This window comes from Acipenser ruthenus, chromosome 26, assembly GCF_902713425.1.
Source record: "Acipenser ruthenus chromosome 26, fAciRut3.2 maternal haplotype, whole genome shotgun sequence".
Taxonomy (NCBI): Eukaryota; Metazoa; Chordata; class Actinopteri; order Acipenseriformes; family Acipenseridae; genus Acipenser; species Acipenser ruthenus.
This window is the reverse complement of record NC_081214.1, coordinates 23,444,044-23,464,455: the sequence shown is the minus strand read 5'-3', so window position 1 is coordinate 23,464,455 and position 20,412 is coordinate 23,444,044. Positions and strand designations below refer to the sequence as shown.

General features: G+C 38.8%; 1 protein-coding gene across 15 annotated transcripts in view; it reads right to left on the bottom strand.

The window, feature by feature from the left end:
* LOC131701738 (ensconsin-like) overlaps nucleotides 1-18,825 on the bottom strand; it is a 28,082-nt gene extending 9,257 nt beyond the window's left edge. The window contains exons 1-11 of one of the 15 annotated variants that reach the window (XM_059001471.1): nucleotides 18,714-18,825; nucleotides 10,530-10,637; nucleotides 9,965-10,045; nucleotides 9,440-9,603; nucleotides 8,293-8,407; nucleotides 7,097-7,177; nucleotides 6,181-6,285; nucleotides 4,708-4,803; nucleotides 3,723-3,821; nucleotides 1,915-2,040; nucleotides 536-675 (exon numbers count right to left, since the gene is read on the bottom strand). In XM_059001471.1, coding sequence (XP_058857454.1) covers nucleotides 536-675; nucleotides 1,915-2,040; nucleotides 3,723-3,821; nucleotides 4,708-4,803; nucleotides 6,181-6,285; nucleotides 7,097-7,177; nucleotides 8,293-8,407; nucleotides 9,440-9,603; nucleotides 9,965-10,045; nucleotides 10,530-10,637; nucleotides 18,714-18,759 — 1,161 coding nt within the window. In that variant the 5' untranslated portion in view covers nucleotides 18,760-18,825. The remainder of the gene's footprint in view (nucleotides 1-535; nucleotides 676-1,914; nucleotides 2,041-3,722; nucleotides 3,822-4,707; nucleotides 4,804-6,180; nucleotides 6,286-7,096; nucleotides 7,178-8,292; nucleotides 8,408-9,439; nucleotides 9,604-9,964; nucleotides 10,046-10,529; nucleotides 10,638-18,713) is intronic. The other 14 variants (XM_059001472.1, XM_059001475.1, XM_059001476.1 and 11 more) reach the window with 14 other exon arrangements.
* Between the last annotated feature and the right edge of the window lie 1,587 nt (nucleotides 18,826-20,412).

Genomic DNA, 20,412 nt, shown 5'->3' with positions numbered 1-20,412 from the left:
GTTACAGAGACAGCAGTACAAGAGGTAGATCTGTGCAGAAGCTGTTGCCATGGCCACATATATATGTAGGCATTATCTATTTTTTTTATACCCTTGACTATTATTATATATCCCCACGGATACCCACACATGCTTGCATGTACAAAGAATAACAGACGCATATGAACAGATAATATCTGGCATGCACAAACAAGACCAAATTGCAGTTTGAAACTAAAGATAGCAAGTATACAATGCACCAGAGTTGGGCTCAAAATAGATTATGATCAATTATTTTAGTGTCAATTACTAAAATCACATTGAAAAAATACTGATAACCATATCATCTTGTTAGTTCATTATCATTATATAACTGCGACAGATAAACACAAAGTTCAATGACCTAATGTGTATTATTTTAATATAAATCTGTGCTGCAGCTAGATAATCCGATAAACATATGCAAAGCACCGGCCACTACACCCAGCTACATGACAAAGGAGTAGGGACCCAGGTTATGTATCCAGACACATTGCACGCTATCCTCTGGACTCACCTGCGTGTTCTCAGGGGCTCCATCGGAGGAGGCTGTGGAGGGGGGGCCTCCTTTCTGCCGGTCGATGCTACGGCTGCGCAGGGGTCCTTTGGGGGGGTGAATGGAGCTGGCAGAGGCTGAACGAGGACAGAGGTGAGACTCTGATAAAGTTAGGGCATTGGAGAAAAGCCAAACGGAAAAAGAGACAAGCGCAGAGAGAAAGACAGCAAGCAAGCGGGGGGGAGAGGGGAAGAAAAATACAAAACAAGATTGGGCACGTTAGACCACATACGCTTTTAACAAATTCAAGGAAAATATAGCTGATGGCGGAGAACAACCATAGCTCACACAGCACAAGACAGCACCCCACCCCCAAAATCACACAGTTAGCATGTGAGCAGCAGCAGCACAGTGCATGCCAGGCTGTCCTTTAAACTGGAGAAAGAGCTGAAAGCTGCATAATCAGAATGCACACTGATTTCCATTGATTGCATTTCAAATTAAATTAAACTTTCAATCCTGTATAACCTTTCTATAAAATAAACTAGGGAGAGTTGGTACACTAGATTCAGGGAATTACACGTTAATCCACTTGCTCATATAGCCTTGGCCTTAGTTCACATATCCAGCCACATCTGCTGCACACCAACAATACAAACTGATAATTACATTTAAATGCACACAGTACTAAACTACATTAAAACTTTGAATGAATAGAATTCTCAGTAGATCTTCTCAATATGAACATTTAAAATCCATCCAGCTAGGACTAATATCTAGCGAAATAACGCACAAGCATCGTGTGTTGAAAACAGGACTGTGAATGAAGTGAATGGCAATCTCATGGTATTATTTAGGTAGTGTGGATAGGGTAGTATTTCATTTACTGTACCCTACGCAGAGGCTGCTATGTTGTACTTTAAATTCTCTTTTGTTTTTAAATAAACTGGTATATAACTGCATGATACTATTGTATTGTACAAATCACCAGAGTGCTTAATCTGAAGTTGTAACTGTTGTTTTAATCCAAATTTGCACCTCAAGGAAAAAAATAAATACACTTTATTGCTTACACAAAATGAGTTCACTTGAGTTGCACCCATAGGACCTTGGAAAGTAAAGGGTGTCAAGAGAGATAATGACATGCTAATACTATAAAAGTGCTTAAGCCTTGATCTACGCTTCATCAATGAACTGGGGAGTTAATACTCACTCAAGACCAACGACTACGAGAGGAATAGCAGCTTCATTTTGGGTGCTTCACTTTGGGTGCTCTGCATAGAACAGCAGGCTGTTAACTTGTATATATCACTACAATGCAGTTGTACGCACACACAACACAACACAAGCGCTGGCCAGGGAACCTGCTGGCTTCTTTCTCTATGCGTGGTGCCCATTACCTGGGGGAACTGATCCTTCTGCCGACAAGGCAGCTGTACTCTTGCTCCTAGCTAAGGAGGCCTGTGTGGGAGTGAGCAGGCGACTGATGAAACCGCTATCCAGGGCACTGGCGTGAGAACGACGAGCTAAACCCAAGTACCGAACCAAAGAAAACAAACAAACAAACAAACAAACAGGGGGGAAACAGAGGAGTCCACGTGAATAAACCAAGCAGGAGAAATGGAAAAAATAAATTAACAAATAAAAAATAAACAAACAGAAACCAGTGCATTGTGATAATTAAGGTAGTGTTAGGTTCAGGTGCATTGCATTCAACACATGCCAATTAAAACAAACCCAAAGAAATAAAAAGATGAAGAGCAGGTTTGTAATGTAGGGAAAAGGATTAAACCAATCTGTGATATGCTCTTTCTGCAAAAACAACATTTAAATAAAAATGTAAATGCTTTCTTTGCAGTAGTGGTGTTAATAAAAGCCCAGAATAAAAAGTGTAAAAACACCAGGTTAAGACAAAGGGGAAACATAAATCTGCAGCAAATGTTAGCTGCAGTCTTTTTCTGAAATGCTCTTTATCCTTGGGGAAGAGCAGGAGATTAGATTGCACCAAAAACATTGCTTAGCAAACAGGTTTTCAGAACAGGGGACTACTAAAACAAATAAAAACAAACATCTGCAAAACACATTTCTTGAAATGGCTGCAGTCAGATCCATTGCAGAGAAGCTGCAATAGGACAATCACATGACCGAGATGGTTTGGAATCTGATGAGGGTCTGGTTTAATTAAATTCTCAAAGTGAAAGCCTAGTGTTCGGAGATGATTATACATTACTCGGCAGTATTCAGAGTTGAGTTTATGCATACCCTGTACCTTATTAAATAAATAAAATTAAAAAAAAATCTTTGAAATTATTACAATAAACTTCTTCAACTCAAAAGTAACAAAATAACTACAAATCCCTTCCCTACCCCACTATGTATTTAATGTTAATTATCTTTTAAACCGGAAATATAACTTGATGTTGCAGTTAATAAAACTTTATTCACTGATTTCACACATATAAATGTGTGCTGTAACCAATGAATTAGAAGTTCTGTGTTACAATTATTATTTTTTTTCTGTTTCCTTCAGACTTGAGTTAAAGAAGTTTTATTTGTACATGGCATTATTTATGTTAATACTTGTAAACTGTTTAATTCACAGCTGATGATGTGATACAAAATCTCAAACACCTCCTGAGCATGGTAATTTGATACCTGGGGAATGCCTCTGTAAAAAGCTTGTTAGTTACAGTTTATAGAACAGGCAGCAATTGCTGATTTTGAATTAAGCAGGATGTAGACACTTGTTTTGTAGCAAGCAATTAAGAAGAAATAAAACCTGCACGATTTAGCTGAACCATGTCAAAGTAAACACAAACACACACAAGCTGTGTTAAAGAATGTGGCGTGCTAATTAACCACAGAAGCTCCTCCTGTTCAAGAATAAATAAAGTGCATTTGTTAGTTTGTTGTTAGTGTCTGCAGACGTACAGACCAATACTGTGCCTTGAAGCACCAGTCACAAGAAGCACATCAGCAAGCCATAGAAAGCACAAAGGGAACGTGGGTCCCAAGCAAGCCTATGTGGGGATAAAAATGCTCCACAGTGTGTTGGCCTCAGCACTTCTCTGCAGCTTAAGCATTTAGCACGTAAGCCAGTTATTCTTGGCTCCTAGGTCATGGTAAAGTTAATGCTGCCACATAGGTTTCTTTTTTTATTTTATAGCTGTTAATATGCATAGGAAGCGTGAGCGATTGCTGCTAGCACCTTGTTCTTCCTCCTTTGTCCCTTTCTCTAGCATTGGAGAGGCCTGGGATTTACTTCCCAGTCTACTTAATGAAGAGCTCCTCTTCTTCAGGACAGAGCCTACGAATAAGTAACCAAGGGCAACAATGTTACTGATGATAGTACAGTTACTTAAATGTATCTGTGTACTGTACAGAGCTACCTCGTTATAAGGAGGCCCTTTATAAAATAGGATGGTCATGGCTTCATTATAAGGTTGTACACAAAAGGCATTATAAAAGGGATAGTATTTATAAATGGTCGTAAACTGTCTTCTAGTGACGTAAGCTGTTCACCACCTACTATGCAACAGTTGTGCGTGTGTGTGTGTGTGTGTGTGTATAAATTATATTTAAACACTAAAACAAACAGACCATAAATCAAAAGCCTGTATCTTTAACAGTTATATTTCTATCCTGTTTCGTCTATGTAAATGACTGTCACCTTTCGCTCTTAATCTGGTCATGTTTTATGATAAGCGTGCTCTCAATCAAACTTCCTGGTTAAGAACACACATAGTAAAGTGTTATAGAAGATACTGGATGAAAGGTACATTGTTTTAATAGCTGAATGACAGATTATTAGATATGAGTGTAATCTCATCAGGCACACATAACCTGCTTATCTATCCTATATTTTATAAGCACATGCACACACACACACTACACAGGGCTGCACAGTATGTGGTTATGAGTTGAACTGCTTTAAAAAGGGTCCAGAATAACTGTCCACAATTGACTGAAATGTCTTGCAAAGATGCTGGTTAAGTTATATAGTTAAATGTCTTTTCTTTACTATTTGTTAGTTTCTTTCATGCCTAACAGTTCAAAGTAAAACATTAAATTGCTCAAACTGTTATGCAAAGGGGGCTATCTTTCTATCCGAGGCAAACAAAAAAGTAGTAAATTAATAATAATAATAATAATAATAATAATAATAATAATCTATATGAAATGGGTTCCTGCACCTGTCTGCTCCCTCTGAGATAGTTTTTGGGGCTCCTTAGGGGGCTGGGTGGCCTTATTAGCCAATCTGTTAAGGGAAGAACTCCTCCTTTGGGCACCTGAGAATAAACAGCAAGTTTTGTTACATTCGGAAACAAAAAGGGTAAAGAAAACTATGTCGCTTTAAAAAATTGTACTGCATGTCCCTTGAAAGATTATACAATAATAAAGCAAAATCAATCTCATAATCTCTTGTGTTGGCCCATGTTCTTTTGTATCCTGACAATGGAAGGAGAAACACCATCCAATACTAACAGTAATAAACCCGTTAGCGGCCATGCAAGAACCCGTAACCATGATTACTACCTGAATGGAAGAGGAAAAGAGGGGAACATAGTTCAGGTGCTCTGGATGGGCGCCTATAGGTCATGAATTAATTTTTGAATTAATTTTCAAAACTTTTGATGATTTTTAGTCATAATCAGTGAATCTGACAAATTCACAGTAACAGGATTTTGGTTTTAGCTTTCACAGTTGCTAAACAAGTGGCTATTAATCTAGCAGTATCCTGAGGAACATATTTTATTGTGTTAAAGTCATTCACTTAGATAAAGCCCAACCTTGTCAATATTTCTCTCTTGGCAGTAGTAAATTAGTTTGACAGGTAATTGATAAACTGTGTATGACCTTCAAGAGCCCTCTGCTGTACCGAAGCAGACATTCTAAGGGTCACAAACATGTTTGTTAAAGAATGATGACAAGAATCAGCAAAGCTCTATTTCCTGTGAATACAGTACATGGTTTTAAATACTGGGGTCTATTTTATCAGTAGCTATATAAAGTTAATTGACACCATGGTTAATTATTAAATTATCTGAGGTCTAGCGCCTATGAAACATCACATTTATAGCTTGTCTGATTTGTTTATTATAACAAATATCACTCGATACACATATACAGTAGATATATGAAAGACAAACAGCATTCTGTGTTCATTAAAGAGCAGCTTACAATAAACGGTTGCCTCTAGCAACCTACGATACACTGTAGACTTCCGTAGGGTATCAAACTCCTGATTTCAAAATTCACTGAAGTAATATATAGTATAGCCACAGCTCTTTTCATTTTAGTAAAATATAGAATCAATCTGTGAAGCATGAATGATAGCAATGCTATCTTTTGATCCGAAGAGGCATGCAGGCTCATAATCAGCCACGCTGGAGGACTGTGATCAAGGACAGTCTTTGTGTATGATCCAGAGCAGCACACAAGAAATACTGCAGCAGGACAGCTGTTTGTTTTTTTTGTTTTTTACCAGGTTTTCTGGGCATCTTTTCTTCGCAGAACGGTGCACTGTCCGTGATAAACTGGAATTAAACCTTGCACAACCTAAACATTAACAAGATAGATTAAAGAACACTGGAATTCAAAGGCTCTGGGAAAAGAAGTCTGTGTGCTTGTGCTCATGATGAACGGCCTGTACCAAAGTTACTTACTTTTGTCGGGGGAATTCATGAGGGTAGCAGACGATGAGGAAAGACGTTTGTTGATAACAGAATCTGTCTGTTTCAGGTTCATTGTGGATGCAGAGCGTTTGTCAACTGGATGCAAGAGAAAGAAAGTTTCTTACTGGTTGTTATTTGTCAGAGAAAAAAATTCTCAGGGAATGTCCTTACAGACTTACATTTATTTAAGAGGCTCACTGAATTTAAATAATACAGCCCATCAGCTGGGCATGCATTGAGGCTAATTTTACCCTGGAAAGATCATCAGATTCCTCTGGAGTTTCCAGCTGGTTAATATGTTTGTTTAATATTTTTGTCCAAAGAGGCGTGTATTGCACTGCTCCAATCAGGACAGTGTTTTGACTTTTACAGTAGTACAAATGATATAAAGTAAAACTGCATCCTGGAGTCCTTAAATAATATAGTATTGCAAATTTCTATGTTTTATATGCAGTTTTATATATAAAAATAGATTTGTTTGTCAGCAGTTTTTTTTTGATGTGTCAAATCAGTCTAATGATATCCTGGAATACATTCTGCAATACATGTTTGTTAATAAGAGCAAAGTGCGTTAGTTTGTAAATAAAACCAAACCTGTGAAAAGCTGATGATGTGAGCAGTTAAAAATTATATATATATATATATATATATATATATATATATATATATATATATACACACATAATATATCCATGCAAAACAAGCCATCTAAAATAAAACAAGATCAAGTGAGTGCATTTGATACTTAAAAGTGGCCTTTGTTAAGTGCTCATTGACTGGACAGCTTGAAGGACTGCTTATGATAAAAACTCAAAATATAATGAACAAGTTAGTTGAGAGTTAGTGTGAGAGCAGGCAGCAGGTTATCAGCCATCTGTGAGATTATTTGATAAACCATCAGAACCACCTTCTTGCACGGTCTGAGGCTCTGCAGGAGAGGAAGAGTCAATTAAATCTACAGGATGTGTCGGGTCTGTTCCTTGATCACCTGGACAAAAGAGAAATTAGACAGGAGAAAGACAGAGGGGGGGGGGGGGGGGGGGGGAAGAAAAGCTACAAACTAAATCATGAACAAGAACATTAATCACAAGTCAGTCAGTGCACAGAGCCCTGTCAGGCTTGCCAGAGCCGTGAGGGAAGGCCTGATATTAACTAGTGGCAGAGCCATGGTCTAGTTATACAGTCCTTTACTCACGAGTGGAGGAGACTGATCAATAACCTAGAACCAATATGCATTCTATTGATGCACTGGGAAACTTTATTAATGGTTTGATAGATTGTGATTTCAAAAGCCTAGAAATGCCTGAAATGGACAGTTTAAATAGTATTATAAGTTCTAATTATTTTAAGTTATGAAAGTTGCACGGTCATGTAAAAGCAAGTCCAGTACTGCTAAAGACTGCATTGTATTGTGACATTATACTGTTGAAAAACAAAACTGTGCACTCAGCTCTGTAGATAATCTCAACAGTAAAAAAGCCCATGCCTTTTTTATAATATAAACCTGTTTTCTGTCCACACACGCACACACCAGGAGGGCTGAATGGAGGTGGAGAGCCTTCTGTTTTAATCTGATGTGCGATTGCACTGCACCAGTCCTATGATGTAACTACGCAGTTACTCAACAGCCCTGTGACATGTTCAAATTATCACCTCACAAATTCAGACTCCAATTACAAATTCAGCTTGCTAATATTAATAGCCTACTTTCAAGAGCTTTTCAATTAACAATTCAAATCAGGCTTCTGTGGGTTAGGCTGCTATTTGGCCAGAACGTTGCAATACTTTTCAGATTAATGTCACATTTCTGCACCCAGCAGAAAAACAACCGAGCACAATCTGCTACAGTTTGAATTGCTTTCTGCCGTATTTACTGGTAATAGATCACTAGAACTGAGCAAATTATTCCTGAAAGCATAAGCAACCCTTGGATTTAGGTACAATTCCTGAAGAACTGACATATATATATACACAAGTATACAGTCAATGAAACATTTGCATGCCATTGAACATCTCTCAACAGTCTCTTTCTGTATATACCAGTATATAACAGGATAAAAGGTTAAGAAATGATAAAATAAATGTAATACTTGTATTCCTTACCAGTTCTACTGTCAGATTCCACAGTCACAGCTCCACCCCAGGACCATCTCTTCTGCCTCTGCTCCAGTCGCTGGCTGCGTTCCAAACTGCGCAGCATCACTGCTTCGTAGTGCTCCTACAGATGCCAAGAAGCAGTTACAGAGAGCTGCATTCAGAACGCTACCTCAAAAGTCTGCTGTGCCACAAGGGTGATTGCGGGAGTGTAGAGAGAGATTGAGATGGACGGGGGAGGAAGGGAGCTCTTGGTGGCTGAGCGAGCTTATTCTTTCCAGAACACTGGCTTTTGTAACCTGGATTCTGGCCCAGGTCATTTCTAACCATCTATAGAGAGTCATAATGAAAAATGACATATGGTCTGTTTGCTTTGTGGTTAACAGATCAAACAACACTATTAAAAAGCAAGAGATGGCTTGTGTCACTGCTCCGCCCCAGGATGTACATGGACCTTAATAAGTAAGCAGCTTCAAAATTCTGTTCCTCCAATAGTGAGTTTTAATTATTTTCTTCCCTGTAGCTGTTTTACCTCATCCTGCTATCTGCGTTGAATGTCAAGTGATCAACCATTGTCTTTGAGTTCCTTAGTCATGATGTACAAATTCAAATATGCATTTAATCTCTCAGATGTTATTCAAGCCCCAAAAAGCTAAACTAAGCACTAAATGTTCAAATGTAGACATGATACACTGCTAGACACCGATCTTACTTTGCATGCCTGACAGGAAGGAAATCATTTTAATTTAACTTTAATACTGATAACAAAATGCAAAGACTAAGCCATTGCAAATAACTTATTCAAACAAGCAACCCCCATCCTTACTTATATATCTTATTAAAATAAATAAGTTATATTCTAGTTGAGAAATGAGATCGACCTGTTCTATGCAAATCATAACATTTCCCAATTTCCTGCCTAACAAAACACTAGAGAGAAGTGGAACATACAGCACCAATGAACACACTTTGATTCTTAGATTCTAAAACAGACATGAAATCTGCATGGTAATGGTGATTTAAAACCAGTTTCTCGATCTTTCACTATCCTACATTACCGAATGTTCATTTGATGTTTAAGCATACAGTACACTGATCTTTCTTCAATAGAAATGGCTAGGCAGGGAGGGTAATGCTGGATCCGAAGACTTCCTACCTTCTCCTCCACCATTTTCTGCTTTCTCTTTTCCTCCACTGCAGACCTCCGCTGCTCCTCCTTCTTCCGCTGTTCTTCCAGCTTTCTCTGTCGCTCCTCCATCTGTTTCTCATACAGCAACTTTGCCTTTTTCTCTCGTTCAAGTATTTGGGTTTCTCTAGCAGCTAGACAGGGAAACGAAACACACACCAAGGCAGCCAATTAATCAACGTGTTTGTTAATGACCCCCATCTGTTTGCATGCTCTGCACTCCACACTGTGCAACACGTGGGGTAAGGGTCACCAGTTGGGAAAGGAAATTGATCCCAAATTGAAGTCTAGATTTCCCCCCCCAAAATATATGACAATGGGCAATGGGCAATGTGGATATGTTAATTAAAGAGCCAGGAGACCATGTGTTCAAATGGAAGCTCAGTCTAATTCTTATAACCCGTCCCTGTGAATAGCAGTCCAACACAAAAGAGAAAAAAAACACACAAAAGTATTGTCACCATTCTGCAGCATATTATGTAAAACGGGAGTTACCGTGTTGCTTGTGCTGTTCCTCCCTTCTCTCCTTAGCCACCCTCAGCCTGTCGTCTATCCTTAGTGTTGCTCCATCGAGTACTGCAAGAACAAATTACCAGACTCACTTTGTCGATAACGTAAACTGTTCTTACCAGTGGGGCTTCATTGGTCATCTCTATTGCAACTCGGCTTACGCTAAAGGCATTAGCCCAAACTATTTGAGTTCATAATGTAGTGTTTGGAGTTACGGAGGAACAACAGATGTTATAGGGCAGCAGTGTGGAGTAGTGGTTAGGGCTCTGGACTCTTGACCGGAGGGTTGTGGGTTCAATCCCCAGTGGGGGACACTGCTGTTGTACCCTTGAGCAAGGTACTTTACCTAGATTGCTCCAGTAAAAACCCAACTGTATAAATGGGTAATTGTATGTAAAATAATGTGATATCTGTATAATGTGAAATAATGTATAATGTGATATCTTGTAACAATTGTAAGTCGCCCTGGATAAGGGCGTCTGCTTAGAAATAAATAATAATAATAATAATATTTCACAATGCATTTTAAATAAATGAATACAATGAATACCTGGCCTGGCGCCTGTCCTAGTGTTGCTTCCTGTCGGTGACGCTGCTGGAAGAGGACTGGTTCCAGTCTGGCCCCGCCTCTCCTCGGCTTGGGCTTCGGCTGCAGCAACTGCAAACAGCACCAAACAAGGGAGAAATAAATAAACACAACAAACTTAGAGTAAAAGACAGAGGCATTGAAAACGGAAAGAAGCTCTGACTATAGTGTGCAGCTGCGACTGAATTCTGTCAAGGGTTTTGATAAACTACCAGATCTGAACTGCACAATAAATGGGTCTGTTCATATCTGGCTTGGACACACAGCGCCTTGGACTGTGATCTGGTTGGTTCTCTCAAGCCAAGCAGGGACGGCCATTTCATGCACCTGAATGCAAGATCCCCCTAGGAGGACAGGACATTGCTCAAAAGTTATTTCATTTTATTATCTACCATTGTAATAATTACTATGAATTAAAAGTGAATGTGCGTCTTTTTCAGCAAATTAAAAATGGCAGATAAGCTGGGTTTGCATTTTCCACACCGTTCAAAATTATTAAGGAAAACATTACCTTTCTGGAACCATTTGATTCTGCCCCGTTTGCTTTCAATTGAAAATCTGAAGAAAACTGAATTCTCTTCTACAAGGTTTTACCTTAATGGGTTTTCTACTGATTAAAACAAACAAATGAACCAAGTGTCTAGCTCGATCCCCCAAGTGTTTTGAAGAGAGAGAGAGAGAGAGAGAGGAAGGAAGTATGAAGGAAGGACGAAAAGCAAAATCTCTACGGCAACCGTTTCAGTCTTAGCAACAATCCTTTCCTCTGGCTTGTGTCCCTGGACATGAAGCTCAGTCACGCCGTCTTGCCTCATGTGATCATGCCAGGAGCTCTAAACTGCTGAGCAGCACAATGTTGCTTCAGCAGATCTGAGCTGACTCCAGGGGACCCTGGTTTCAGTAACGCAGTGCCTGGAAACAATGCTCTCCTCACCCGTCACTTCCTGCAGCTAGGCTCAATACCTCGGATTAATTCAGCAACACGAAAAGGATGTGTTTCCCCCTAAAATAGTCATTCTGTATTCCACCTGGCCTCAACCAAAATCATAACAATAAGAGAAAAACAGTTAAAGTCACAGTGTGTCATTTTATAATTGCTAACCACAGCAGGAGGCTCTCTTTGAGGAGGTCACCCCAAACGTTAATAATAATTTCTGCAAGCAAGGTCATTGTCCTCATTTCCAGTGGTAATAAATGAGGGGCTGACAAGTAACACTAGGGCGGTATCCCTTGTGTACCTAAAGCACACGCACAGGGATAACAGCTATGGGAAATCAAATACTTGCTTATCATAATATAAGCATTGTTATAAATACAAAACCAGTCTGACGTTGTATTAGGTAAGATTTATAGGAGTTATTCTGTTATGTGCTTTAAACAGTAGGTCACCATGACTCTTGTGTCATCGTGACAATTTTAATCAGATTTATGCAAGTGGTTCCCAAATGATATCCTTCAATAGAGCAATTACTAGTAACTACTCTGAAAAAGTACACCATCTGGGGATTAGGGTTCCCATATAATTGACAATAACAAAATGTTAAGACTGCTACAGTAACTTACAGATCGCCAATTATTTATGCACTGAAACCATTTATGAATTTAATAAGAAGTCAAACTGGAAACATGTTTAACCAAGACACGTTTTGAGAAGCTGGACATAATAATCAAATTCATTTTCAGCTTTGAAAACTAAATCTGTAAAGCAAGTTTCTATCGAACCACCTCGGATCAATTTGGTAATGCTGCATTCCCCCCCTATAGATCAGTGAGCCATTTCCCAGAACTGTACGCTTGTGATTAAAACAGAAAACTCCACAGTGCATGGTAGCAGTTCATTTCTTTATAGTTAGAAGTAGATGAATCAAATACCTCAGCCAAACAACAAACCCTGGGTTTTTTAAACTGCTTGTGACAGCTTTCTTTTTCTCAGTACTGTAGAAGAGTGCATGTATGTAAATATGTGTTATATGCTGTGTAGTGTCTTAATGTGTTTAAGTGGAAATATTGGGAATGTGTTTTTTTGTGCTAATTTACATAACATTTAATATGCGAGATGAACAATCTCCTCTTTAGGAAGATACTGTACATAATCTGTACATTTAAGATCACATGTCAATCTCTACTTCAGAAGAGCAGCAGTGGTAACTCTGGAGTCTGAACTGGTCCAGCATGGCCACAAAATCAATCCATGAACAAACCCCCCCAGACCTGGCTGAATACTTACTGCATATCTTTCAATATGGGCTGTAAATGGTCAAGGTTTAAACTAGGACCACAATATTCATATTAAATGTGCCTTGTTATCCACTGTATGTAGAATTCACAGCTTTCATGACTATATTGCTTGTGGTAATTACTGATTAAAGAATAACATTTTTTATTAAATAAACAAGTCTTCAAATAAAACTCAAAAACAAATCTTAAAACATACCAATTTTGACTAAGGAACTGCATCTTTTAAAAGCTTCTGCGGATCACTTGAACAACAAGGCTTGAATCACACGGAAGTTGCTGCAGGTCAAATACTTTAGCTGTTAACCAAAGCACAATAAACGGATGAAATGGCCCTTTGATTACCAGCGAAACACACATTGATTTTCTATTTTCATTTGCCGGGGAGAAATTACACAGCTATTTACACGGAGACGAGAGCCCTAGCCCCTGGCCACCAACTTGCTGCTGGATTTTTTAATGGTTGATCCCTTTTGATGTTTGAAAGTCAAAGCATTTGGGAATATGTGGGAAGTTGAGAAGGCAATCTCCTCCAGAACCAGACCCAGACCAGCTCCATCTACAGTACCAGAACAGGCAGTGTGCATTATGGGAAAGGGGGGTGGCGCTAATAGGAACATAACCCATCAACCAGCCCCCTAGCAAGATAAATACTATTAGATATTTAACATTGTAAGTGTATGCAATAATAGCTTTTGGTGTTCAAAGTACAGCTTGGTAAGTATTATGCCTGTTCATTTATAATGTGGAGGCTTACTTCAAATTTCAAGACAGAGCATGCAAGATGCCAGAGGGTCATGTGGACCACTGCGATCTGCTTGTTCCCAGAGAAATTGCATGAGAAAATGTCAGCTGCATTACTGTCCCACAGGAACAAGGACAGACAAGGAAAAGGGACCTTAAAAAAACATCTTGAGCCAATCCATCTTCAAGCATGGCAATTAGACACATGCAAATGCATTATCTATTAGGCCCTACACTGTGGATTTAGGATCATAGTAAAAGCTGGAATGAATGGAACACTGCTATGCAACAGGAGTCTTCTTTTCCATGGCACAGACCAGGACAGTGGTTTCAGGCCTGGTGTTGGGCTCTCACTCTGACAGGTAGAAGTACATGATTAATGTGCGTGCGTTTGACAGAAGCCAAATACAGTACAGACCACAATACCTGATTAATAGATATAAAGCATGAGACACCACTGCTTTCAGCCCTTTTACTTTACAAAAGTGTTAAAATGCCCACAAAGAATTATATAGCTGGTTTTATAGACATGTATTTTTAATGCTGCAACATGGTTCTCCATTTCACACATTGTGTTCTGTTTTCCCGAAGTTCAATAAACAAAGAAAAAAAGAATGACTCGACTCTCATCATCACGTGTTACGGCTTAGAGACAAACTCGCAAAGTTCACCCACAACTCTGCTTTCCTAATATCTGCATAGCAACTGTTGCCATGACCAATGGTATTATTTGTGCAGACTGTAGAAGCTGCTGTTTAAGACAGATCCTGTTTTAGAGCAGAGCGACCTTTCCTGCACCAACACACTGCTGCTTAACACAACTGACAAACATACTTTAAATCACAACCAACGCTATAATGCAATAGGTTCAAATTTCAACAAAATAATAATAATAATAATAATAATAATAATAATAATAATACTCAACAACAACAACGGGATAACAAAATATTTATTACCAGCACAATCTAATAGTTTATCTGGCATTTTGCATCTTTTAAATGAAAAAAAAAACCCACGTACTTCTGTAGTGACACACCCACAATCAGCAGGAGCTTAGCTAGACTCTCTTAGTTAGGTATGCAGCAGTACAAACACACATGCTAGGGGCAAGGAAAGAACACACACTTTCCATAATGCTAGTGTAAATGGGGTTGATTATAACACACACAGCCTAAATACCTATGTAGAGAAGAGAGACAGCTGCATATTACCAAAAAGGCCCCGGGTCCAACCAGGGCAGACAGTACAGAAATAGCCTCCATACAAAAACTAGCTACAAGCCAACACTACTCAATCATGTGCAAATTGCAGTCAATATTTCCCTGCTTGCAGTTCATGCAGAAAGATATTTTACTGACATAGGAGACAGAAACACACAATGAAAAAGGAATACAGGGTTCTACAAAACCTGCCAGCAAAACCAGATACATGTTGTACCTTCTGTCCTTTCAATGCCAAAACAGAGAACAGAAAAACTGCACCCAGGCAAGCTATCACCATGGCATTAACAACTATTGGATACTGTTTGTTAAAAAGAACGTCAGAGCGAAAAATTAAATAATAATAATAATAATAATAATAATAATATGCTTAATTAATTGAACATTGGTACTCAAAGTGAGAATGCAAAGTATTTTATGAAACTATTAAAGTATTTTAAACAGATGTGTATTTTCACATGCTGCATTAACCATGTTTGTGGTGTAGCTAGGTCAATAAGCGTAAGAGACAAAATACTGCATACATTCAAACAAGGGGTTAGTGGCAGCCAGTGATCCTGTTCCAATGATACTAACTTATTTACATGAGAATATTTACATGTGTTACCACAAAAGACTAAGATGACAAAGCAAAATACAGGCCTCCAAACAGAACTGACACTCAGTGTCAATATTTCAATCTGATAATAAACCAACTCAACTAAGAAATAAGTAAAACTCTGAAGAACATATTCATGGGCATCTGAACATCCATTATGAATCCAATCTTTCAAACCCACAGAGATGTTTTTGCGCGCCTAAAGGCACTTCTTTTCATCCACTGAGGACCTTCCTGCAGAAACTTTGACTTGATTTATCCAGCAGGAAGTCGCGTAATGCAGCTGCCTCTGTGAATGCGCCTGTGCTCCAACAATGCAGCCTTTAACCCAGCAGCAGCCGCCCACAGCGAGCACGGTGCTCAGCAGCTCACACACAATACAGATTTGTACAGGATTACTGGGGACACATTCACTCAGTGGTAAGCCAGTGCTATTTACAGCACAGTGGAGATGATCATACGTGACTAACAGCAGGAAGCAGTCATTTATTATTGTGTACGTAAGTGCCGTAGTGAGGTTCGGACTTGGGAGATGAAAACTGGTTATATTCCTTTACATCACACATACAGTCACACTAACTTTCTTATATCATACTGACCAACAACTAAATCTCAATGCACTTAAAAAGATAAAAAGAACAAACAGGAAACCAGAAGGTTGAAAATGAAACTTTAAAGTCTCAGCATAAGATGCATGGCGTGTCTGATTAAGTTCAGGTGTGTGCAAGAGTACAATTTTCCATGAATAATTTCCCTACCAGCTCCCTGGTACTTTTTTTTCCAAACTAATACCAACAGATTGTCATAAAAAGTCTGTGTGATTACACTACACTCAACCTCTTGTTCTGAAAATCAATGCAGACAACTGTTCACATAAAACCAAAATATGATGAGATCACCAAAATATGTTCACTTGTGACAGCATTAGAAGTCTAGCACTAATCCACTTTTACTCCAAGGAGCAAATGATAATGCAAAATGTCTCTGCAATATGATCCACCTGAAGCCGACAATGTATTGCTATAGTATAAATAAATGTATTGGTATCCAGCTAAGAAGTGTAAAACGCTGCATTGTAATGGCAGTGTCAGATGTCATCATTGATGCTGTTAACATAGAACTTTGATGACGGCGATTAACATTACCATAAACACCCTAAACATGAACAAGCTTAATCATTTTGAAAACTCAAAAAACAACATTTCTGAAACGGCCCTGTTTGCATGTACAGCAAATTACATGCCACCGTTTATAAAATTATGTATGTAAATGAAATCTTTTGAGATTAAAATAATGCCTCAGATCTAGCAAACAGCAATGTGTTCACCAGATGACTAAGCTAGCCTACATCCAGGCTGATGGCAAAGCATGTTCATTAGACCGGTTTATATTTGTAGAACTGCATGAGCTTGTTATGAATCTACACCATCACCCCCAATTGCAGGCACATTGAACTTGTTTTTGTTTTCATTTTGCACTTGTTAGTTTGTCAGGGCTGGTCTGTTCAGGGCTAGAAAACAGCCAGTATACACTTTCCAGACAGACAGACTTAAAAAAAAAAAAAAAAATCAAAGCAGCACTGTTCTTGGCTCCAGACTGCAGTTTTATAAAGGCCTCCAGCACTACAGATCCCCTCCACTTCCTGTGAACCGCTGGTAACATTCTGTCACTTCCCAGTTTTTATTTTAGGAGCGAAACTGCTATGCTCCGATAGCAATAACACACCCAAACTTTAGCTTTATAGATAAGCTTTTGATCTTCAGATTTACAGGAACTGTATAACAGAGATAGCTTCTCAACAACTCACATATGCCCACAACGAGACAGTCTAATCACAAGAGTACGACACAGAATTTCAAAGCAGGACTTCTTACATATTAAGCTATTAAGTCAGGCCTGGTTTAATGATGCTACTTTTTCAATAAAGTATATATGGGTGACACACTGTGCATTACACTAGCACCTAATTGTAATCTTATTAGCATTATGCAAGGAAGACCCCAGAGATCAAATAAAACTGTAATGTTAATGTGCAGTTTAAAACTGGGAGTCTGATTTCTAGACACTTGCATGTCTGCCTGTCTTTGAATGAGTGGCAAGACAGTACAATCATAAAGCTCTGCTTCAAACTGAAGGTATTTAACAAAAATAAGTTTGTTAAACCAGTTGTTTTTATTTCTTGAAATTATTAAACCATGCACACACCTGAATGCCCTGCCTATGTATTCTATTCTCGAGCGGTATAAACAACAAAAATATATATTCTACAGAAGAAATATGATCACATACGGTTTTTTTAATTTTTTTTTTTTTTATAGCTGAACTGCAAGGCCCGCAGTCAATGGTTTAATACATCCCTCTAATGTTTCACATGCATTCACGCGGCAGTATTTACCAACTACAATGTCATATATTATTAAAAATATGAAATTCTTGTGTTAGGTAGAGTCAGCAGCCCCGTGTTATTGCTTGGGGGCTGACAATTCGACTGCCATGAAAATGAAAACCTTGTAAAAACAGAAATCGCTGTATAAAAAAACTGTGCGAAGGCCACACACTTGTACCACCCGTAGGTAATCATGCACAATATTAAAATCGGAAGAGTTTAATCAAATGTAAAGTGTATAAAAAGAACAATTCGTAAAGGCATCAACCACAAAGCAATACTTCCAATTGCAATGTGACTGTATGAAGGCTTTACGGGACTGAACTAATAGGCTACTGTCGGTCTGACACAGTAGTATTTACATTACATTCAATACAGTATACGATTCAATTTTAGCAGATGCAACCTTCTAAGTTTTGCTTCAGTCCCTGAATCGCTTGGAAGCCGACTGTGTCACTGCCAGCAAAACAGGAACAGATGAATCTTAATGCTATTTTCTTAATTGGTTACTAATATGGATTTATTTATTTACAACACCACCCTTGTAATATCTCTGCATAAATCTCCATCACGAGCCTGGCGCCAGACGCCGGCTGTCAACTGTGCCACCAAAATTAAATGTAACTGTCACTGACATCAAAAATATACCAAATTACCTCTGTACCCCCAACTTCCCTTCCAATGCCCTGCTAAGTGTTTACAAACAGTACATCGATCGGCAAAGAAAAGACTACAATTCAAGTATAACGATTTAATAAACTTTTTATTTGCCCTATACATTCTACCCGGCTACAGCCACCCCCTCTCTGTCGAAAAAAAAAAAAAAAAACAACAGCGACTTTTCAAATCTCGCTTAAACTTTAAACCCTCGCTTTGTTCAATGAAAAAGTAGGGTCTGAGCGTGTCGCTTGGGTTCAAGAGATACAATTAACTTAATATTTGTTTGTTGTGATTGTATTTCTTACCCATTTGTGCTCGCAGTCCCTTCAGAGACGTCGCGCCCTCCGCCATCTTTTCAGCTGATTTTCCGCCGACTGACCGGGAGCGCGCACTGAGCGAGCACGGGGTTAACTCGAGAAGAGGCCGGGAGAGAGCGCCGCCAACTGGTTATGTGCGGGTAGCAGGTGAGTTTGCAGTCCTTTCTGGGGGGGGGTTGTAAAAACATCAATTTAGCACAACGAAAAGACCAAAGCGATAGTACTTTAGTAAAGGGTAAGAAATAAATTAACCCTCCAACCCACTGTAACCTGAATGTACTGAGTTGGGATGCATAGCAATACAAAGTATCGGGTCTGTTAATATTGAATATGAAGTGCGTTTATCTCCTATATTTGCATGTTATCTCAAACCGTTAAGCAGCACCTTTTTAATTCAGAGACTGTATGTGCCATTCGCAGCTGATGAGTACCTGCAGCCATGGCAACGAGGGTGCTCAGAGCCCTCCTCATAACCAGGCCTTGTAAACAGTAGAGCGTTCACCTCTGCTCATTAAATGGCAGTATAATTAACCAAAATACTCTCCTCAACGTACATGCATACTCTGTTACAAATTGCGTCCCATACACGGTCCCATTCATCAGATCTAATCTAAACTGTGAATTGCTTCACTGGATATCTTATAGAAATCTTACAACACTACAGTACTAGAATACTGCAAGAATAGAACAGCATTTCACAATATCTATCTATCTATCTATCTATCTATCTATCTATCTATCTATCTATCTATCTATCTATCTATCTATCTATAGCTGTTCTTTTAGTTTAGGTTGCAAAACTACCCAATCTTTATTATACAAAGACAAACAGCATATTATATTTTTGGTGATAAGTTTTATAACATGAACTTTCCAATCACCAAGGTCTCTTCTTCAGGCGCACACTGAAGGTAAATATTGGTATATGGACCAGCACGGCTTATCCTGTTTTACAATAACAAAGTAATCCATCTTTTACTCTTTATGGACGTTCACCCTTTTGACTTTCCCCTAGCATGGTCTAAATTCATTTCCCTTGTTCTCTTTGTAAAATTCTATATCGGGGCTGCTATGGACAGGAGAAGGAGAGATTGGAAAGAAAGCACAATCTATATTTTTTCATTTGTGTACATTCGGTGGTTTGATGACTCAGGATGCCTAATTGCTCATATATTGTGAAACAGGTAGCCTTTGTGGGCCTGCCCGTCTTGCTGAACAACTGTTTAAAATAACAGCGAGGAGGAACACAGAGTATAATGGGCGTGGGCTACTTTCCATAAGGAATATCCAAATCAAGTTTTAAATTAACTCCTTCACTGTGCATTGCAAATGTAATAATTGAACTGGGGTCATTTTGTATTGTAATGGAAATCACTCATTATTGATGTAAAAATATAGAGCTTTTCCAGAATTTCCATTTGTTTTTAAGCTATCTGTGGGCAAACAAAAAGGGTCTGATTCTTTGTTTGTGCTTCCTTTCATGTTTCATTCGTATTGAAATGAGAGTCTGAGTGGGCAAGGTGACGTGGGCAGCCCAGCAGCAGGACCATGCGCGAAGAGCCTCTCATGTCTTTCAGACAAATGCACACCTTTAATAAACATATTACCACAAAGATAGTGATTGAATTAAAGGGGAACGGGAAACAACAGTTCTATTCAAATGACCTGCAATGTGAGGCTGAGATGG